Here is a 21,532-nt window from a genome sequence, read left to right on the forward strand (position 1 = left end):
CTTGTATTTGAAATTGTATTTGTATTTTGACAATGAAATTTGATTTTTTTTGTTATAGTTCATATTTTGTTTTGAGACCTAGGCTCTCATGTATCGAGAGGAACGATCTAAAATATCTTAAATAACAATTCTATCTCATGTAAAAATAGGAATCTGTTGAGATACTATTTTCTTGAAGCACGCTCAATGTGCGTTCTGAAATATGCCCTTTTTCTCTGTTGTACTTTACCAATACGAATGAATTATTCAAGCATTGTTTCCGCAGTCACACAACGCGAAAAATTCCACTACAATGTTTAAATGAAACTAAATGAAACATACTCCAATTAAAAAATCGGAGAAAATGGTTTATGGCCAACATCCAAAATTATGATAAGTAAAACATCATAATTGTCATTTTTGACAGTATTTTTTTCAGATCTAGCGCAAGTGAAATAATACGCTTTTCCTTGCACTGATTCTATAAAAAATGTTTTGTGATGTCCTCTTTTACTTTATTTTACAGATTCCGAATCGTTAGATGTGAAAACTAGGATTTTGTTTATTAATTACTGCACAGTAATTTGCATGCACCAAATAGAGTTTGAAAATCAAACCGCCGTGCATCATAAGATTTTTTCAAACATTTTTGAGCACTTTTCTTTTGTTCCACTATGTAAAGTCATTTAAAAATGGTATCCGTTGGACACCAAATCTTCTCACTTTTGAGTTTCACACTTTTTTCACACTTCATTTTCGGAAATCCATTTCTAATTCTTCACTTTTCTGTTCCGGTCAAAATGGCTTTACCATCCAGCGAAGGTCTTCGAAAACGTAAAGATTCTTTATCCGTAAGTTTAATAATTTAACTCCAATTTGTTAATTGAAATCTTAAAAGGATGAATTTGATTCCGATCTCGATGACAACGAGATGAAGGCCATTGTTAGTGACATCGAGCAAGACAAGCTTCATGACGAAACCCCTGATACCAGATGGATGTAAGTACAAAAAACTAGATAACCAATTTAATGTCTTTCCTGTCAAGATGATTAATGCAGTAATAAAGTGTGTGGGAAGTTTCAATATGTTCTGTCCGGGCGGCTTTTAGTTCACTATTTTGCTCCGGGCTAGAATTACGGATGTTGTATAATAAAGTTCAACTTTAGATTTAATTCTTGATTACAAAATTGGGTTATTTCAGTCAATTCAAAAACCATCTGAAAAATTGGGGAGAGACTGCAACAATCCACGGCGTACCGCATATGGCACAAGCTCATACAGTAATTGCGATCATCGTTTGGAGTATCATTTTGATTGTCAGTGCAGTTGCATTTGTCTACATGTTCTACTCAATTGCAGCATCTTATCTTGCATTTAATGTAGTCGTAAACTTGAATACTGGATTGGATTCTGAACCATTTCCATCTATTACTTTCTGTAACACTAACCCATACAAGTTGAGTGAAATGGTCAATGTTCCCGAATTGAATGCATTACTCACTGTTTATCAAGCATCTGCTGATGGTAGCTTAAGCTAATTGTTTTGTAATAAAACTGTTGAATAAGAAAAATGATTTAAATACTTCGGTGTTTAAATAAAAATACAAAAGAGGAGGGAAGATGGATGAGAAAGGCACAAGCGAGGAGACAATCTGTTGGAAGCTAAAGTAAAATGCAACTACTGTCAACTTATATCATTGAAGGAAGGAAACGTATTATAAATGAATCACAACGGTTTGGGAGAAGCTAGAACACGAAAAAAAAAATTTTAGCATTATCTCGATGGAGTAGGCAATATAAAGTTATAAGGATCTTAAAATTTTCAACTGAATATATATTATTGTACAGCAAAATCTTGGAATCCAGTTATATGTTTGAATGTTATGTAAGTAGGATAAATAAAATGAAATTCGTCATAAAAACAAAATGCCTTGAATTCTAATATTCAACAAAGTGCTACACCTTCTTTGTGAAATTCTCCGGAAAAACACCTCTCTTTCCATCTTCAAGTTCTCCAAGTCTCCATCCATCATCCAATTGATCATCTTCATTTGCTTCAATTACCTTAATCTGCACACCTTGTTCAAAACTCAGTTCATCTGTATCGACAGCTTTGTAATTATGAGTTGAAGTCACAAAGTATAGTGTTTTTCTCTTTTCATTTGTAATTCCATCAAGTGGCTTTGGAGTTGGTTCTGGATCTTTTTTCTTTGGAGCTTCTTCTACTTCTGTTGATTCATCATCCTCGTCATCGAATGGATTAGAAGCTTCCTGAAAATAATCAATAAAATTTTCATTTAAATAGTTAAAGTTTCAATCTGTAAGGGTTTGATTTAAAATACCAAAAAGTCAGAACTACACCAAAAGAAAAACAAAAAAAAAGCTTCTAATTTTTGAAAAGAAAATTCAAAAATACAGATTCGTCACAATTGAGAAATGGCGTTTATAATGGTTGGATTTTTCATTTTTGCTCGGTTTGTTTTTTTAAATGTTTTTCTGAATTCCAGATTGTTTAGATGTTTTACTCCACTTTACATTCCATTACTTTACATTAGTACATTTATACACCTGTTTTTGTGTGAACTTTTCCCCCAAATTATTTTATATATCTTACCTTCTTTTCCCTTTTTGCGGCGGCAATTGCTTGCTCGGCAGCAGCTGTTTGTTGAGCGTTGAGTTTCTGAACAACCCACACATTATTACATCTTGTTTTTTTTTTTCGAAATGAGGATCTAAGTTTTCATCTCCAAAATCATTTCCTACCGGGTAGACTTTAGCCTCAAACTTCTCCTCAACGTCGGTTGGAGTCGCTTCTTTGTCGTGTTCGGCGTCGTCATCATCGAATGGATTTGTAGAGTTGGCCTGGAAAAATTGAAATTATTTAAATTTAAAGATTTAGATTATCTGATTTTAGCAGCCACATGGCCGATAGGATTGAAGGATTTCAATATTTCAACAAAAACATAAAAATTGAAAGCCAACGTTTAAGGAAAAAACAAGTACAGCTTCATTTAAAAGTTTAATTTAAAATAGCATGCTTTTCAAGTATCAAATATATTTGTGTACTTATTATATTTTCATAAAATTCCACTAATACACGGTTTGATGCGTCTTTAAAAGGACATCAAGATAACCTAAAATCTCACCATTGAGACGACACTTTCTCTCGGTTTCGCCATCGGTGCCGGCACTGGAGATGGTAAAACCGATGGAGATGGAGTTTGACGGAGAGATGAGTTCTATAAATATCAATTAATTATTTAAAAGCAGAAGTAACAAGTTACTTACATCAGATTTATTCTGGTCAGGAGTAGCTGGAGCATCACTCGATGCAAGAGACGTCGTGTCGATTGGAGTGAGAGCTCGGGCTTCAGGACGAGCAACTCTCAAATAGTCCATTGATTCTCCCAGTTTATCCAATTGCATAACGATTTGCTTGTGGAACTAAAATTAAACAATTTTGAAAATTGATGATTTAAAAAGTTTTCTAATAGTAAACGAAGTATACGAAAAAACACTGTTTCGAGGATTTTATTTATTTTCATTGGACTAAAAATTTGTTAAGGAATATACAATTTTTTTTGATCTATTATCGAAATTATTTTTAAAAATAGGATTGAATTAAAAAAAAAGTTAAATGCATTTTTGGATTAGAATTAAAAATATTTTGTTAAAAAATCACCGTTTCAATGTGTCAATTTATCTGTAGATAAACTGAAAATTTATTAGCGTGTCTACAAATCTTTCCTTTTAGAAATGTTGTTTTTTAACTTTTAAACAAAAAATAATACAATTTCAGATCAGTAATTTGAAAACTTGACTTACCTTGCTGGCATCAGTTTGATAAACGCTGTTGGCATTGAAAAGAGTCTGAAGAGTGTCAACGAAGAATGTGATACGACTGTCAAATACAGCTGGTAAAATCTGAATTCAGAAAATTGATGTTCCATTACAGATATCGATATGTCTTACTTCAAGTAACTCATTATTCATTTCTGTGTACATTTGCTCAGCAGCTTGAAGCTCCATTGTTGCTTTCGCAAGTTTTGGATCATTATCCTGGAAATAATTTTTTGAGTTTAACTCTAGGAAATTTTTTTTTGTCTAGTTCTCAAAAATTAAAGTATTTGATGACTAATTAATTTTTATCTATAGAAACATTATATAAAATTTACAGAGTTTTATCTTATAGGCATTAAAAATAAAAATTCAAACCTTTTTGCTCGACGCTTTCACACTGTTAAACGAGTTCTTGGCACTGTCATAATCAACAAGTTTGCGGCCACGTTTTTCAATCTGAAATTTAACTTAATTGTTTAAATTCCCACTAGATTTCAAAATAACCTTCTTCTTAAGATCTGGAAATTGGTTCACATATTGCGTAACAGTTTGTGGCAAGTCATCACATACAGTCTTCTCGAGCTCATTTGTTTGAATGTCCAAATTCTAAATAAATTTTCATCTAGAATTCGTTGAAAGTTCTCGAAACTTACATCAAAAATAGCAGTAAGATGCTCTCGATCAGGCCATTCTGGCTCATAAGCATCTCGTATTGTGTCTCGCAACTGTTTTTCAGCTGACAAAAGGGTCCGAAGAGCAGATGAGTAGTTCTGAAATTTTAAGTTTTTCAATCCGAAGAAGTAGGCCAGAAGCAGTTGCTTTCATGAAAATAGAGTTTTTGTTTTTTTTGTTTTACTTACATTTGTTGAAATCAAAAATCAAATGAGATACTTTGGTATGCCTACCTTAACGTCCTTGTGCAACTTTTCACATGATTTGCTCTGTTTATTCAAATTAGCGGCATGTTGATCAAATACCTCATCTTGTGTTGCTTTTGCCTTTCCGATTCCTTCGAGAAGCTGAAAGCTTTAAATATTTTTAAGCAATTTGGTTTGGAAATTTACTTTTTCCTTGGTACGATTCGTTGCTTTTTTCAGATGTTTGTTGAACAAGTCAGCCATTTCTTTCTGGAATTTTGGGAAATATGAAAAGAAAATTTGAAAGTTGACGACTCACAAAAAATGTTTTCAAAAGATGAAATAAAATGGGGGAAACGAAGGAAAAAAGAGAAAAGAATGTAAAACACACTATGACGTGTCAATTGATAACAATAACAGTGTGGAACCCTTGTCATCTACAGAACAAACCGAATGAAGAAAATGCGGAAAAAGAAGACCAATAATCGATGAACACACTGTGAGAAATAGAGAGGATTCATTGGGAAAAAGAAGAAGAAAGTGGGTAGAGATAACAGACAAAGAGGGGAAAAGTGCAATGAATAAAGAATACGGAATGTCAGAGACGCAGATAGATTGCTTAAAAAAATGAGGCCGAGAGTAAGCGATTAACGCCCTCTCAGCTGGAACGACAATCGTTGAATGGACTGCGCGGTTTTTATGGATTATGGACATGAAAATTGAATTTGGAATGAGGGAGAACCCAGTGATTCTTTCTATTTTTGAAATGTTTTTTTGGTAAAAATGACGTCACTTTGTTTATTCTGTGACTGAAATACATTGCCAAAGTTCTAGAATAACTTGCAATTTTAAAACTGTTTCTTCCATGAAATTCTAGTAAGGTTTCTAGATGATCTAAAACTATATAATTACTGAAACATCTGTACAGAAAGTGGACAAAGTTTTAATTTTAAAGGAAAAAATAAGTTATTCGGTTACATAATTAATTTTGTTTTCAGACAGTTCAATTCAACTCTATTTTTAAATGTTCCCGGACAGAAGAAATTAATTCCTTGCCAATTGATTGCATGTTCATTTCTGGAAATAATAAAAACATCTATGGAAACCTGATTTAAGTGATCACATTTTTAAATTACATATCTAATTATATTGAAATATTTTAACGAGCTACTTTTAAAAATAATAACTTCTTGGACATATTTTTTAATTCAATGTTTTTTTAAAATTTATATTCTGAAGCGCTAGGGAGCTGCTGAAAGACTGCATGTCTTCTTAGAGGATATGAATTCTAATAGAATATTTTAAATGTGTTGTTGTTAAAGCTGCTTTTTTTAAGTGCAGCGTTATTAATAAAAATTGTTTGTAAAATTTTCAACGAGACAAATAAACTTTCAACTTGTTATTTTAAGTTCAGTAAGTTTCGTTTTGTATACAACTTTTCAAAAACTATAAGAACCAATAAACTTGTGTGTATACATGAAAGTGTACACAAAGTTCCATAGTTTTTGCATTCCTCATTAATCACTAAAATAAACTTTTCATCAATATAATTTGAGTCATAAATTCCTCGATTGTTTGCTTCGTCGACAAATTCAAATCAAATTGCAACCAGGAAATGAGAAGTTTGTGAGTATCGCACAAAATCAGTTTCCAATTTCTATTTTCTTCATTAGCAAAAATGTTAGAAAGAAGAAAAAAAACATTTTAAAACAGGCAGACAGATTTCAAGATATTATTTTTGAAATTGAAAACATAACTTGGCATAATACACAAAAAAGAAGGTTTGAGTATGGAAACTACCGCTCAAAGGATGTATCAAAGTTTCAATAACAGTTTCATCGATGACATTAACTGTTATATTTCTAACTGTTATATTTCGCGGGTTCAGGCAATTATTTACTCGAAAAGTATGGCATCATTATACATAATTAAAAATGGATTTGACTTTCCCACACCAGTAGGTGATGTGTTTCTATCACTTTTTGTGGCTTTTATTGTTATGTCTTGTAATGGACCAGCAGTACAATATCTCCAAGTTGCTCATCTTCTCTCTTCGTAAGTTTTAAACTATTCCATTTAAAACTAGCAAAACAGCATTTTTGAAACCATGTTTATTCAGACTCCAACAAAATAATATTTATTAGAAAGAATATATTTTTTTCACAGATCATCAAAAAAGGAAGCTAATAAAGCAATCTCAACAATGCCGATTGCAGTTGTTATCAGTTCCCTTATTCTTATTTTCTTTGGATATGTTCCTCCATTTTACGAAATTCACATAAGCAGCCTCGTATTAGAAAAAATCGCCGAGCAAGGAGACACGGCTTTCTTGATTGTTACTGTGAGATTGGTACGTTTCAAAAACATTTTGCCGAAATTTCGTGAGCAACTTACTAATATTATCACAAACTTCAAATGCGGTTGAAGTATTATTCAAACTTTTTTTTATAATTTAAAAAATGTATGATTCATTTACAGACAATCGAAGACACGAACACATTTCAACTTTTATCTCAAATATGTACACTTTTCATTCTAATCGTCATGTTCATATCAATTATTATTGTAATTTTGTGCTACACTTTTATTCAAAAACAAATGAAAACCCGCTTTTCCGCAAGCTCGATCACTAAAAAATCTCAGGAACAATTAAACATGACGCTATTATTGCAGGTATGATAGCTCATAATAAAAGTAATATTTACAAGAAAACAAAGAAATAAAAGTTGACAAATTTGATTTTATATTTTCAGTTCATACTTCCATTTGTAACAATTCATGTTCCGTTCTACATCATTGTTATACTTCCATTCTTTAGAATTGCCGGACGAGTTCTTTCAGATCATTTGCTTCTACTTTTCTGTTGGTGTCCAGCTATCAATCCTATTTTAGTAATTCTAATGATCAAGGTATTTAATGGCTCATTTTTTATTTCTAAAACTTGATATTTGTTTTCAGAACGTCCAAGATCAACTTATTCCAAAAAAGTTTTCCAAAACATCAACAATGTCAAAACTAAGCCAAGCCCAAAGTAAATCCATCCGAGTTATTAATTTGGAATAAATTAGTTTTTCGATTTATGCATTATTTCACAGATCGAGTTTGAATAAATAAATTGCATAAACAAGAACCAAAAAAAAACTCACAGCTGTGAACAGTAACTAATTATTTCACATTTTTATAAATTTGAACCGAAACAAATTTTAACATACGGCATTTAAAGTTGCGGGTATTAACTTGGTGAAACAGTTATTTTTTACAAATTCAATCAAAAATTCATTCAATAAAATTTCTTTTCAAATAAAAAATTTAAGTTACTAAAATTTGTTTCTGAAATAAAAATATAATTTCTAAACCAGCACTAAACTCCTCCTAAATGAGAAATTGGAAATAGTCTTTTAATAAAGTCTTATAACTCGTTTTTTAAAAATTATTACATATGATGGATTTCTATCATAAGACATTTTAAACTTAACAGAAATATGAAACAACAAAAATATAAACAATGTGAAATAGCAAAAATTGCTCATTTAAGTACTTATTGTTGTTTCTTATTTTGAGAACTTCCCAGTTGGAAATTTAGCTTTTGTAGCACAAAATACTGTTTCACATCAAGTCTGTTGTCTCGTCACAAAAAGGCTGTCTTACCAAAACATGACAAAAATGGTCACAGTTTTACGTTTTTGATCAACACCAAATCGAAAGCAAACCACATTTTTCTTTTAAAGAAACATAAAATATTTAATAATTTTCAAAATTAGAATCTCTATTCCAGTTTCATCTCTAGTTCTTTCCCTTTTTGAACTCAATTACAATCAAAAAGTTCAACAAACCAACACATATTTTATTTGTAAATATTTCATTGACAACACCTTGAATTTTATCAGTGACAGTCTCAAGTTTTAAATTTGCATCATGATTTGGTATCTAGTCCGATAAGAAGGCATGATGCAAATTCTTTAGTTTATGCTTTAAATTTAAGTTTATGATTCTTCTGTATCTTAATAGTATATTTAGAAGTAACAAATTGAAGGATTCCAAAAAAATCATATTATTTTTTCTGTTAAATTTTTGACTCAATACGTCTTATCATTAAACACGTATACACCGTTATCAGTGAAAGTCGATTTAGTTGTATTATTGTGAAATTTACATCTAAACTGGGAATCAAGTTCAAGTTCAGTTTATTTTATTTATTTGTTTTTTTTTCATATTCAGCACTTCAAAATATAAATATTTCTAACATTAGATTGAGAATGAACATGATGAACATGAGCATGACAACAATGTCTGGACCCGTTGCCAAACGTCATAGGATGTGGATGTGGTACCACGTAGATGTCGAGGATACTGTACTTTTCAAAAGTTGGACGGTTTTTGATGCCGGAAGTTAGTTTGAGACTATTATGTTTTCTGTAGATGTCATGTTTTAGCAATGGTATGGACATGCTTCGTTGTCGCTGCTGCTGGAATTTTGCTAGAAGCTCTGAAATATGCAAGATGGGCAACTGAAGAACGCATGAAGATAGATCAGGAGAATGTAGACTCAAAAACCAAGTACGGAGGAATTAAAATACCGGGGAAGAGTGAGAAATATAAGTGGGTTCTTTTGGGCAGGAAATAAAACAAAAAACGGGAAATTGTAATTCAAAGTAACTAGTAGTTTGAAAATAATACATTTCTATTTTGTCATTGATTGTCAAGTTTAATCGGAACAATGAAAAAATTCAGTTTTTGGAAGCGACACATTATCGATTCTTTGTATCACTTCTGGCAACTTCTACTTGCATATATTTTGATGAACGTCTATATGGTTTTCTCGGTAAGTTCTGAAATTTAGTACAAACATTTTAATTTTATTTTCAGGTCTACATTTGCTTGTCATTATGCTTTGGCCTAGCTATTGGGCACTTTGTTTTTGCTTCAAGAACTGGATCATCGCTATAGAATTGCTCAAATGAAAGTAAATGTTAAAATAAATGTTGTGAGAAAACTATTATTTTATTGTTAGTTGACATTAAATCAGAAATAAATAAATTCGATTTCGGTTCGATCCCACAATGCCATACTTAAATTCCACAGGCGTCACTTCTGAGCTATTCAAATCGATTCAACTTATTTGAATCAGCAGCAGATCATAACAAACGTGTCCCAACTAGCTTAAATTCGCATCATGATTACATCAGAAATACTCTTAAAACGTTACAATTTTATTAAAAAGTTCAGCAGTATTGAAAACCAGACATTAAAATTTAATAAGGTTTACCTGCTGTTCTTCAATGAGACTGCGTTTCACTGTGGAAGTATGGAAAAACTGTACAAAATTCACACATTGGTGAAATTACCGAGTTTGGCAAGGAGACCAATTATCTCCTATCGATGGCTCCCCAGGAGGCCAATTTGAAATTTTGTCCTAAAAGTGGCTTTTTGTCCTATTAGTGTTACGAATTTTATACCGTATATCTCCTATTAATATGGCCTCCCTATTAGACTTGCACTCCCTATTAGTGTTGCCCCTCGGAGACCTTCCGAAAATTAGTATGGCACTCCCTAATAGTCTTGCGTTTACTTTTTTTTATTGCAGGCCCGTCTCGTTAATTTCAGGATTTCAACAAAAAATTTTGCCTATTTTGCAACAGTTTTTCACAATATTTCTACGAGATTGAAGTTTTTGAACTTATATGTTACAATTAAAATCAAATATTCTGAATTTTTACATAAGATTCGAGCTTTTTCAGAAAAAAAAACTAGTAAGCTCAAAGTCAGAAAAATGTTCGGAAAATTAGTATTGCACTCCCTAATAGTCTTACACTCCCTATTAGTATTGCAAGCGGGAAGACCATCGAAAAATAGTATTACAGCCATATTAATAGAAGAAATACGGTAGTTTAACTGTGGTGACTACGGTATCTCTTATCCAATCCTGACTTGAATGTCTTCCCATACTTGCACCCAAAGAATCTTATCATTTCCCGGCTTTTCGAGTTTCTTTATCATTTTGCTTCGTCTCAGTCAATCATTGTTCACTTGGTTTGGTCTCAAAATATTAATACACATTATTTTTACTTTTCAAATTTTTATTGTTTTATGATTGTTTAACTTATTGCAGATACCAACAATGAATCATAATTCAATGGATATGGACATGAATCAAGGACCTTTCATGTGGATGTGGTTTCATACAAAACCACAAGACACTGTTCTTTTTTCCACGTGGAATATTACTAGTGCTGGAAGTATGAGTGAAAATTCCTTGCTTTGAAGATACATTGAATAACTAAATTTTAGAAATGGTTTGGGCGTGTATACTCGTTGCAATTGCTGGAATTATCTTGGAAGCAATTAAGTATAACAGAAGACTAATTCAAAAACGACAATCACCAAGCAAAAAAGAAAGGTTAGCTGATAAACATTTTCCGAAACAAAAAATACTGAAAATTATACAATTGGCAGTTCCATGTTTTGAATATTTTTAAACTTAAAAAAAACATTTCATTTTCCGATTCGAAATTACCCAAAATTTGAATTTTGAAAAAACGGCTTGTACAATTCTTTAATATTTGCAGCTACATTTCCCGCCTGCTCTCCACAATGCACTTTTTTCAAACATTCTTATTTTTTGTTCAACTCGGTTTCAGTTATTGTCTTATGCTCATTTTCATGACGTTTTCAATTTGGTTGGGATTAGCTGTTGTTATTGGCTTGTCTATTGGATTTTTAATTTTTGGAGGAAGGAGTGAATAGTTTTTATTTTTTAATTTCATTTCTAGAATTTCATATAAATGTTATCAACAATTTTTGATCATTTATTCTGAGTGTTTCTTTGTTACTGACAATATTGGTTTACCTCTGATTTTGAAATGCGTTCCTTATTCACCTACTCTTCCAGATATTCTTTTAACTTCAAATATATTGTACTCAAAATGATGCACATGATGATGGAAATGTATTTTCATTTTCGAATTGAGGAGCCCATTCTTTTTCGCGAATGGAAACCACTGAACACCACTGCTTATGTATTTTCATGCATTGAAATTTTTTTAATTGCTTTTTGTTTAGAAGCTTTGAAATTTGGAAGAACAAAACTCTCTCCAAAAGTTAAGATTGTGGAAAAGGTGAGTTTTAATAATTAATATGGTTATAATGCACGAATTTTCAGAAAGTAGATTGCTGCTGTTCAACAGAAAAAGATGGATTATGGAATATTCCAGAAACAATTCCTTTGACACAAAAAACTGTCACTTTGGCACCGTTAGTTATTTGCTGCATCATTGTATGAGAGATGCATGCCTTTTGTTTAAAAAAATATTCACGAGTAACATTTTCCTAAACTGTAAACTTTTAAAAAACTCTTTTTGAGCTGAAATTTTCTTTTTCAACTACCTCTACATGTTTTAAAATTAAAATTAATACCTCTACAATGAAAAGCTTCTAAATATGTTTTTTATAACTAAACTTTGTTTACTGTTTCATAACAAGTGAATTATTTTCAATTCTTCCAGATTCACCCGTGACTCCTTAATTTCAAAATTTCACATGGCTTCTTCACTTCTTGTATTTGTGCAACATTTCATTGATTACTCTCTTATGCTGGTTTCAATGACTTACAATTGGCCAATATTTCTCTCCTTGCTTGCAGGTAATGTAATACCTGCTGGCTAAAAAAAATGCGTACGTTAGAGTACAAATACATTTTTGAAAATCAGTCTTTCAAGATTTCAAATTGCTCATAAGTTTTTCGCCTGAAGATAATTATAATAAGGATATTCTGAAACAGTAATTTTTCAGGTCATACCACCGGATATTTCTTCCTAGGACCCATGATGACTGTGGAGGAGAGTGAAGCAGCTGGAAGTTGTTGTTCATAATTTTTAGCTCTATGTATTTTTAATATCCACAATCATCAATGGTTTTTATTGGATTACGAAAGTAATGTATTCGGTTTTTATCTTTCTACATACACTTTGCAAAACTTTCTTTTACTGCCACTTTGTAATCTAATTTATGTCTAGCCATTCAACATTCTTACTATTAGATTGATATTTAACATCACTCTTCAAAGATCGAACTTTTTCATATGTATGACAGATAAAAACACTTTTTTATGTTGTGTTTAAAAAATTTTAATTTCAACAAATTTCAAATAAATGTTTGAATTTTGGTTAACAATTAATTTTTCTCTCTTTGAGCAGTTTTCTATGAGTGTTAAAGATTGCAAAAAATGCCCTCAAATCATACAAGTATCATCTCCCTCTTTTCTCAATTTAAAATCTTTTGCCTCCTTCCATTGCCTTTGGCCATATGCAATATAATAATAATTCAATTTGTTGGCCGAGGAGCATCGTAGCTTCTGATTACGGCTCTCTTCTCACAGAATTACGTCAGTCACGTCAGTGTGTCCCTTCGACATATAAACACTTTTGAATTCAGCTGAACATCAGTTTTAGTTTTAAGAAAATATAAAGCTATAATAGATTTTCTAGTAGTTAAACATTGTAAGAACGAATCAAAATTTTGAAGTCATAAGTTTATCGGAAACTACAATAAATTAGTTTTTCGAATTTTTTACGTTTCCTGAAAAGTGTACGTTTGAAGAAAAACTACGCATTGATGTTGCACTTAAATCCTCGAACTAATTAACTTGCTTTCAGTTTTCCGTTGTTATTCTCTCTATGCAATCTCCCTTTTTCTGATCACTCCCTTTTTGTTTTGTTTAGTACACCAATTGTGTTGATACCATTTATAATTGTTGTCTTAGTAAATATGAAAGAGTATTGATACATAAGTTTTCAATGATTGCATATAAATCATGAGCATATACAATTTCGGTAAAACATCTCTGTTAGAGCTGAAAAATGCATCGTCTCATGAAATGTCTCTAGTTAATTGACTGGAACAAAAAATCATTACTATTGAAATCATTAACCATTAAAAACCTAATAAAAAAAATATTCAGACACAGAATTATTGTCTTCTGACTATAGTATATTGCTGTATGGTAAACTTATGGTCAAAATATATACCAAAATTTAAACAGTAATTCAAAAAAAAAAACTATTGAAACTATTAAACTATTTTTCAAAATGTGAAAAAGCGGTTCTCAAAATAATAAAATAGTTTATATTTGAAGCACTCTTAGTCAAGTACTTTTTCCTTCAAAAAATCAACCGATATCTTTCTTTATACTTGAAAATGTCGCGTCAAATGCCACTCCTTCTTTCTCTCCAGAAAAAACGTTTTGCATATGCTCTTTCCACTTCTCTTCTTCTACTTTTTGCTGTCCATTCTTCTCCTTCGTTTTATTTCTTGTTCACATACATACACACATGGATATCTTGAAATATGTCACACATCCTTTGTCCCCTTTTTTGCTCCTTTTGCTCATGCTGCTGATAAAAATGTGAAAGATGAGGAAGAACACTTGGTCAACGTGAACACTTGTCTCGTGGGAATTTGATTGAAGGACACCAGACGACGACAACACACACAAGTAGAACTATTTGCCTATCTATCTCTTTTGAGACATTTTCTCATTTTCTAAAGTTTCGACTTTGATCAAGGCTTGTCTGGCTTTTGTTGATCAAGGCTTGTCTGGCATCTAATTGGCTCCTGGAGAACTTTTGAAACTTTTAGGCACTCGAGGCCATTTATTTTTCCTAATATAAGTTATTTACAATCTAAAATATTCTGCGTTCAGAACTGAAATACACAAATTTTTCAAATAAAATTCGATAAAACGCTTAAAGAAATAATTTTCGACCGGTCATTATTAAAAGTGATTAAAAACCATTCAAATTGGAATTAAATAAATATTATTAAATCTAGAAGTGGCAATGGATTGATATTTTGAACGGGTTTTTGTTGGTCGTATCCGAACAGCGCTGCTAACTTAAAAAGGGTCGTGATGCTACCCCAAATCAAATCTATTTAAAGAAAGACTGACTGTTTTGGATGTTTTGCATGTATAGACTCAAAAAGTGCCCAAAAGAAATTCGTAACGAGAATTTTCAAAAATTGCTTTTGTTTTGGCGATTCAAAATTTTGAGACGTGGAGAATTGGGGGATTTCCGGCGGCAAAGGATCCCAATCAGGGATTGGTCACGCCCATAACACTGTAAAATTTTCAAATTTTGCAACCTCAGCACTGTTCACTTTTGCTCCAATTCTATTAAACCCAAAAAAACACACAATTTTGTTTTCTAAACAGTGCGGAGATTTCAAAATTCTTTTGCAATTTTTCAACAAAGTTTTCTGGGTTTGACCAATTTCCTAAACAAAACGTTCCAGAAAACATTGGTCCAATGACTTTTTTTTTGAAATAATCATTTCTTGACTATTTGCTACTCTTAATTTTCCATCTGCCATGCAACAAGAGACACAGAAGACCACCATGTTTTTGCTTCGTTTACATCGTCCAATTTGTCAAATCTTCGCAACTCAATGCACTATTTCTTCAACGAACGAGTAAACGGACGGCCGAAGAAAAAACGTTGGAGTAGGCTTTCAACCTCTTCTTTTTTTCTTCACTTTCAATCTGTGTGCATCATATTTTAAACTTTTAAAATTCTATCGTTTCTTTTCTACATCCCTTTTGTTTCGAATTAAAGCAATATACACAATTTCAGGTATCCATTCGAATGAAACGGGATCTCTTTTTTGGCAATATGATATTCAAATTGTTGTGATTCTTCAAAAGTCATAGCAAACATCGACGGCAGCTGTGCCAATAGATCCAAGAAGGTGAATTTATTTTTGTTTCGAACTTTTGCCATTTCTAAATTAAAATTCATTTCAAGTTCCGATCAATAAAGGCATTAAATAACAGTTTTTCAAAGTCACAAATGTAAGTAGATATTTATCTAAATTCGTTTCAATTTTAAAAAAAAACTATAAATAAATGGTTTAACAAGTTTAAGATGTCTGATGAATTTTTAAGAAAATGTTCACTCCTAGAAACTGAATAAAAAAGACATTTGACTGAATTTTCAATCATGTCATACACAGAATATCCCAGCTTACCAGTTAATTAAAAATGTCTCAATAAACGAAAAGTTGATTTTAAATTTAATTTCTTCATCATTTTTAACTTTACTTCCTTCCTTCCCATTTACCCCTTCCACCAGACCAATTCTTGTTAAAAACTAGCCATTGTCCGAAGAATGTCACCAAAAAGTTCCATTGGTTTGTCTAAAAACTGGCGGAAATGCATGAAAATTGGGAGTTTTTATTGTTTTGCAACATGTGTTCAGCTTCTTCTCCTTTTCGGGTTTTTTCTTGGCTCGTCATATAATGTGCCCCGAGGCGGACATATCTGGAAAAAGAGCCGACGAACTGAAGCAAAGTTTTCGGGGTGGTGTTTTCTGTTCACACCAAAACATATCGCTCTTTTGATATAACTTCTAAAAACTTTCAGCATTTTTCAAGAGTTTTCTCATTCCCTATAGACCCCCTGTTAAAGTGTTACTATTTTCATCTTGTCTTTCTTGTTGCAAAACTCTTCTCAAACCTAAAGAAATCAAATAGTAGGAGGTCATGAAAAAAACACGTAAAAAGAAAAAAATCGCCGAAATTTGAATTTCCTGTGCACATTTTGTTGACTTTGTTTCGATTTCACATAGGCGTGTAAGTCATGAGTATCTACACAATTTCATTTGATTTTCAATGATTACGGTAGTTCTGTATTTTCCTGAAATATATTCCACCTTATAAGTTTATACAGAAGATACTCCCAAACCTACTTCAATATTTTTCATTCTTGAACCCAAGCTCTCTAGAAGAAACTTGAAAATCTAAAAATCAAAAACCCAACAAAACCGGAAAGGATGAGGCATCCGGTGTCCTTTTGCTCAGAAAACCAAAAATTAAAAAAAAAAAAGAAAAAACATCTGCAATTTAGTCGTGGTACATGTTTTCTCTTATTGAAAATTTTTGAAGAAGTCGACTCCGTTTATTTTTTTTACTTTGTGTTGCTTCTAAACAGCGCGGCCGGTTTTTATTTTCTTATTTGAATGTTTTTTATTTATTTTGAATTTCGAATCGTCTCTTCTCTGTGGAACGAGAATATTCGGTATTTGTGTAGTAGCTGTACCCAAAATGCAGCAAATGTTTTCTTGCACTAAAAACAAGCATGAGAGTTCAAAAAAGCCGCAGACCGGTTTGACAACGTTGTATTTGATAAAACGAATTTGAGAATCATTTTATTTTAATAATCTTAAAACTAGACCAAAATTATTGCATCAATTTTAATGTTGTTCCTAGTTTTTCGGCGAGTATTTCAAGAAATACTATAGTTTCAAAAACATTTGTGCAATCTTAATTAATTTTTCATAGTTCTTCTTACGATTTCTTAAAGTTTATTTTAAATTTTTTAATTAAAAAAAAAGAGATTTTGAAACTACAGTGCTTTTTAATGGCGTACATCTTTGCAAATTTAGCCAATAATTGTCATGTCTGTACCTGGTACAGTATTTCTCGCAAAAACATCGCAAAATTTCGCTCCTGGGTAATACAAAAAATAATTTACAAACTTAATGTGTTTTAATGTTTTTCATAGTAAAAAATCGAATAAATGTTCCGTTCACTATCTTACATGTTTTATTTCTTCGCCGTACATTTATTCAAATTGTACATTTGTTTTCTTTTCCCTATTTCTTCAAATCTATAACATTCTTGCTCTTCCATCCCGTCTTCAACAAATCAAGAATAGACGTCAATGAAGTCATCCACTCGTCCCGTCCCGTCGTCCGTAACTCAATTCAGACGTCGTTTTCCTCCCGCTACTTCTATGACCTTCCTTCTACGTCTGCTCATACTTCTTCTTCATTTTGACACACTGTTTCTTCGTTCCTCTTCATTGTCAGCTTTTGCTTCTCAAACTGAACTTTTTCTTTTATATTTTCGTTGAAAATCTGATTTCTCTGAAAACTCCCTGTTCTGAAGGATATCATTGTGGTGGTAACGACGTCGGTGCGGTGACACATCATGACACGATGGGTAAGAAGAAAAAGATACTGAAGCCAGAAAACAACTATGGGAAATTGTATTTTAAAATTTTTTATTCGGTTTTTACATAGTCGCTTGCAGTTCCACTAGATCACGAAAAACAATATCGTATTTCCTGATTTTCACAAGGTTTTTTTGATTTCTGAGAAACAACTATTTTCTTTGAATTTAATTTTAAAAAGTAAACGGAAATGTTCTGAAAGTTTCCGAAGTACTTGATAAAATGTTTCAGAACCTCGAAAACTTTGTAAGGGTGTTACAATTTTACATATTGTATGTGTAGTATTAAATTTATATTATAAAAATAAATATTAAAATAATAGAGAAATGATTCAAAGTTATTTTGTAAATCAAAAATTTTTATCAAAACAAAATACAACCAAGATATGAGCTGCCAAATTTGAGCAACTGAGCCAAATATAATACTATTTGAGATAATATGGTATCTAGTTTTGTATTATTTTTGTGCTAAATAGTTTAACGCCAAATGACGAAACAATTTTCCAGTATTCATAATCTATTATAATATTTTAGATGAGTCATCCGGGTTGGATTATGGTGTCGTTCCTAACCGAATTACTATCACAATCATCAAAAGGAATAGCTCAGTCACTGGATAATTGTGCAAATGACACAGAAATCATCAATGCACTACTCAAAGATAGCTACAATAAAGTTCGTTTTTCGCACGTTGACAGAGCTAAAACTGTTTTTTTTTCAGCATTATATCCCTTCTCATCCTACACATGTTCGAGTGGATATGTGGGTTCAGGAAGTAACATCAGTTTCAGAATTAACGCAGGATTTTGAAATAGGTAAGTGTAAGAAATTTCAAAAATAAACATAATTTCAAAACTCGATCGTTTAAAATATGAGAAATGTTCTTTTTTAAGTCAAATGACTGGCAAACAATTAAATTGTTCTAGAATCATCCAATTTTTGCGTAAAGCTAAAATTTTTAGATTTGTATATCAACGAATTTTGGGAAGATCCTGCATTAGTATACGAAGATATGAATCCATGTAAGCGAAATATATCATTTGATGATAAGGTCTTACAACGATTATGGTTGCCGAACACTTGCTTCATCAATTCAAAAAGTGCAGCAATTCACGAATCTCCATTCAAGTAATTTTCATTTTTATTTGCAATTTTGTTCGTTATTCTTGAAAGAGAAGTGAAACAGTTAATACTCAAAAATTTTCTGTTTCACGTTATCAATAAGATACTTTACGAAAATACTAATAGTAAATGTAATTTAGTTAGTCTATGTAAACCAAAATTACAGGAACGTCTTCCTGATGGTTTTCTCAAATGGTACTCTCTGGACAAACTATCGAATGAAATTAACAGGACCTTGTGATATGAAACTAAAAAGATTTCCGTTCGATAAGCAGAAATGCTATCTCACTTTTGAATCGTAAGTTTTTTTAGATAATATTTTTATTAAAATTAAAAAATAATGCGAAAATGTTTCCATAAAGTGTAAAAAGTGAAAACAAAACTACTGAAACAAATTTCAATTCAGTTCAATCCATTGATAAATTTTTAAAATGTTTTGAATTCAGTTTCAACTACAATACTGGAGAAGTGAGAATGCAGTGGAATCAACCGTATCCAGTAATTCTGCTCAAAAGAATTGAACTTCCTGATTTCAAATTAGTCAATTTTAGTGTTATTGCTGTTGAACAGGTAAGTCATACAGTTTTCAAAAGAGTGAAAATGTAAACTGTTGCAGTTGAAGTTTTCAATTAAACTAAACAACTCATTTTCAGATGTACCCAGCTGGTTGGTGGGATGAGCTTACTGTAGCGTTTGTATTCGAACGAAGATATGGTTGGTATGTTCTTCAAGGGTTAGTTTTTGTTATTTCTCTTGGTTTTTATTGAAAAACAAACATTTTCAGATATATTCCTACCATGGTGACCATTGTTATCTCTTGGATTTCATTTTATTTGGGACCAAGGTGAGACTTTTTAATTTTTGCACATTTCTATCAGTTCCATGACTAACGTCGATGCAATGCACATGGGAGATGTTCCAGTTCCAACTCAAAAAATTTTTTTTTCTGAAAATTGAGTTTCATTTACTTAAAATAATGTTACAGAGCAATCCCAGCTAGGACTATGCTTGGTGTCAACTCTCTTCTAGCAATGACTTTTCAGTTTGGAAATATCATTCGAAATTTGCCACGTGTATCTTATGTAAAAGCAATTGATGTTTGGATGTTATCTGGAATGCTTTTTATATTTTTATCACTTCTTGAATTGGCAGTAGTTGGATTTATGTCAAGGAATGAAGGTCTACCGCCTAAAGTGAGTTGTTTTTAAAAAATTACTTGTTATTCTATTCAAAAGTTAAAATTTTAGGTAGTAAAATTCTGTTCATTTTGTTGTGTTTCTGTTCTTGTTGTTTTGTTTATGGCGTTTTTTTTCCGGATTTTAAATGAGAATCATTATGATTCTGTTGATACATACAACTCTAGTTTTTCCATTGAAATAATTTTAGGTCAAAAAACGGAAACGACAAGAAGATGATGATGAAGGATTTTCATGGAAAAGTATGCAAACTAGTCCGCACTTGGAATTAAGACAGGTTTAAATAATTGTTTGGTGTATAATTTAACATTTTAAAATTTTACAGTTTTGGGTAGACAAACGGGTGAATTCATTACGGAATGACAGCGCAGTGCCGCCTGTTGAAGATTATGTAAGTTTTGAGTTTAGATATTTGACGTCGATCTAACAAGAAAAGTGTTTGAGCCCAGTGTTTTCATATTCCACTTCCAAATGAAATCTGAGTTGTTTCCAAACATTCCCTAAAATTTCCAGTTTTTTTTGAGGAATAGTGTTTTTCTAGTTCAAAATGTTCTTTTGAAACTAAATGGCCAAGGAGTATAATGTTTTAACGTAGGTGAATAGTAGGTTTCATTTAAAGATCTATGTATTGTCTTGACACAAGAATGTTTATTTTTAAGGCGCCAATGGAACTCGAACAACCGTATCAAAATATTACAAAACGAAGAGAAAAACGGAAATGGATGAGTGGGTTGAGGAAAAAATGGAGGGCGATGAGGGAATTACGGCCTGAAACAGTAGATTTTTATAGGTAAGTTAAGGTTTTCTTCTTTTAAAAAATAATACTCTTGAATTGAAAACCATGGAAAACAGTTGAAATATAAGAAATTTCAAACCAAAAGTCATTTTTTTCAAAGCAAGTTTAGAACAAAATACCTGTTTGGATTTAAAATAACCATTTTCAGCGCAATCTTCTTCCCAACAGCGTATATGCTTTTCAACATTTCGTAAGTTTTATTCTATAATACTTCTGTTGTTAAATTATTTTAATTTCCAGATATTGGAGTTTCTACCTGACAAGTCTTTCCGAATATTTTGATGAAGATGTGAATATTGATCAACCTTAATTAATATGATTATCAAATTTATCTTTTTTTTGCAGTTTTAAATTCAATTTCAACAATATCAAAAATTTCAATGATCTCAAATCTGTTCTATGTATTTCTTGTTGTTGGTTTTTGTATTTTTATGAATAAAATAAACATTTTTTATCAAACAAATATAAATGTTATATTATTATACAAATTAAACAGTTTTGAATTATTTTGAAAACATATTTTTCTGAACAACCATGTGATTATAAAAAACAAATCGCTCTGAAAATTCTGTTTTACATAGCAAAAGGATTGTCATTCCAAGTATTGCAAAAATACCGTTTTTCTTTCAAATAATTATATACGGCTCCTAAAATGCGGTTCTTGCCTAGAAATTACCTCATCTCGACTGGGTAGAATGTAAATGGTAATGTGGCAAATTTGTTTAGTTCCATACAGTTT

General features: G+C 31.5%; 7 protein-coding genes and 1 non-coding gene across 13 annotated transcripts; 6 read left to right on the plus strand and 2 right to left on the minus strand.

The window, feature by feature from the left end:
- Nucleotides 1–737: 737 nt before the first annotated feature.
- degl-2 (DEGenerin channel-Like) lies at nucleotides 738–1,550 on the plus strand. The gene is made up of 3 exons (NM_001028075.3): nucleotides 738–830; nucleotides 878–978; nucleotides 1,182–1,550. The coding sequence occupies exons 1-3, from the start codon at nucleotides 780–782 to the stop codon at nucleotides 1,516–1,518; spliced, it is 489 nt and encodes a 162-aa protein (NP_001023246.2). The 5' UTR covers nucleotides 738–779; the 3' UTR covers nucleotides 1,519–1,550.
- On the minus strand, nucleotides 1,544–5,123 carry amph-1 (Amphiphysin). The gene is made up of 13 exons (NM_069310.6): nucleotides 4,997–5,123; nucleotides 4,885–4,947; nucleotides 4,726–4,839; nucleotides 4,474–4,590; nucleotides 4,325–4,426; nucleotides 4,196–4,276; nucleotides 3,953–4,039; nucleotides 3,806–3,904; nucleotides 3,269–3,424; nucleotides 3,127–3,219; nucleotides 2,744–2,842; nucleotides 2,595–2,660; nucleotides 1,544–2,251 (listed from the first exon to the last, which is right to left on the minus strand). Exons 2-13 carry the CDS (start codon nucleotides 4,939–4,941, stop codon nucleotides 1,937–1,939), a joined length of 1,386 nt encoding a protein of 461 aa, NP_501711.1. The 5' UTR covers nucleotides 4,942–4,947; nucleotides 4,997–5,123; the 3' UTR covers nucleotides 1,544–1,936.
- A 1,108-nt stretch (nucleotides 5,124–6,231) lies between these two features.
- Nucleotides 6,232–7,800, plus strand: srm-3 (Serpentine Receptor, class M; the record flags this gene model as incomplete). Of its 3 annotated transcripts, none has more annotated exons than NM_001268484.3 (5): nucleotides 6,232–6,732; nucleotides 6,844–7,027; nucleotides 7,156–7,350; nucleotides 7,431–7,586; nucleotides 7,636–7,800. In NM_001268484.3, the coding sequence occupies 5 exons, from the start codon at nucleotides 6,467–6,469 to the stop codon at nucleotides 7,738–7,740; spliced, it is 906 nt and encodes a 301-aa protein (NP_001255413.1). The 3 variants fall into 3 exon arrangements, with proteins under 3 accessions (NP_001255413.1, NP_001255412.1, NP_001380225.1); NM_001268483.3 differs by having other exon boundaries at nucleotides 6,293–6,303; nucleotides 7,636–7,740; NM_001392372.1 differs by lacking the exons at nucleotides 6,232–6,732; nucleotides 6,844–7,027 and having other exon boundaries at nucleotides 7,333–7,350; nucleotides 7,636–7,740.
- An 843-nt stretch (nucleotides 7,801–8,643) lies between these two features.
- On the plus strand, nucleotides 8,644–9,728 carry chca-1 (Copper transport protein). Of its 3 annotated transcripts, none has more exons than NM_001028076.2 (5): nucleotides 8,644–8,854; nucleotides 8,927–9,066; nucleotides 9,111–9,276; nucleotides 9,409–9,499; nucleotides 9,544–9,728. In NM_001028076.2, the coding sequence occupies exons 2-5, from the start codon at nucleotides 8,934–8,936 to the stop codon at nucleotides 9,622–9,624; spliced, it is 471 nt and encodes a 156-aa protein (NP_001023247.1). In that variant the 5' UTR covers nucleotides 8,644–8,854; nucleotides 8,927–8,933; the 3' UTR covers nucleotides 9,625–9,728. The 3 variants fall into 3 exon arrangements, with proteins under 3 accessions (NP_001023247.1, NP_001122782.1, NP_001255414.1); NM_001129310.3 differs by having other exon boundaries at nucleotides 9,111–9,234; NM_001268485.4 differs by having other exon boundaries at nucleotides 8,719–9,066; nucleotides 9,111–9,722.
- Nucleotides 9,729–10,784: 1,056 nt separating this feature from the next.
- Nucleotides 10,785–11,473, plus strand: F58G6.3 (Copper transport protein). The gene is made up of 3 exons (NM_069312.2): nucleotides 10,785–10,913; nucleotides 10,966–11,074; nucleotides 11,244–11,473. Exons 1-3 carry the CDS (start codon nucleotides 10,796–10,798, stop codon nucleotides 11,419–11,421), a joined length of 405 nt encoding a protein of 134 aa, NP_501713.1. The 5' UTR covers nucleotides 10,785–10,795; the 3' UTR covers nucleotides 11,422–11,473.
- A 93-nt stretch (nucleotides 11,474–11,566) lies between these two features.
- F58G6.7 (Copper transport protein) lies at nucleotides 11,567–12,838 on the plus strand. Its single transcript, NM_069313.7, has 4 exons — nucleotides 11,567–11,792; nucleotides 11,837–11,928; nucleotides 12,180–12,316; nucleotides 12,466–12,838. The coding sequence occupies exons 1-4, from the start codon at nucleotides 11,601–11,603 to the stop codon at nucleotides 12,543–12,545; spliced, it is 501 nt and encodes a 166-aa protein (NP_501714.1). The 5' UTR covers nucleotides 11,567–11,600; the 3' UTR covers nucleotides 12,546–12,838.
- A 2,464-nt stretch (nucleotides 12,839–15,302) lies between these two features.
- acc-1 lies at nucleotides 15,303–21,243 on the plus strand (the record flags this gene model as incomplete). Of its 2 annotated transcripts, none has more annotated exons than NM_069314.9 (14): nucleotides 15,303–15,417; nucleotides 18,214–18,354; nucleotides 18,401–18,494; nucleotides 18,642–18,807; nucleotides 18,968–19,099; nucleotides 19,248–19,371; nucleotides 19,455–19,534; nucleotides 19,586–19,645; nucleotides 19,787–19,994; nucleotides 20,188–20,274; nucleotides 20,323–20,388; nucleotides 20,657–20,787; nucleotides 20,942–20,983; nucleotides 21,034–21,243. In NM_069314.9, 13 exons carry the CDS (start codon nucleotides 18,214–18,216, stop codon nucleotides 21,101–21,103), a joined length of 1,401 nt encoding a protein of 466 aa, NP_501715.1. The 2 variants fall into 2 exon arrangements, with proteins under 2 accessions (NP_501715.1, NP_001293865.1); NM_001306936.3 differs by lacking the exon at nucleotides 15,303–15,417 and adding an exon at nucleotides 17,659–17,670 and having other exon boundaries at nucleotides 21,034–21,103.
- On the minus strand, nucleotides 17,765–17,785 carry 21ur-15181. Its single transcript, NR_056431.1, has one exon.
- Nucleotides 21,244–21,532: the final 289 nt, after the last annotated feature.

The sequence above is a fragment of the Caenorhabditis elegans genome, chromosome IV (genome assembly GCF_000002985.6).
Source record: "Caenorhabditis elegans chromosome IV".
NCBI lineage: Eukaryota > Metazoa > Nematoda > Chromadorea > Rhabditida > Rhabditidae > Caenorhabditis > Caenorhabditis elegans.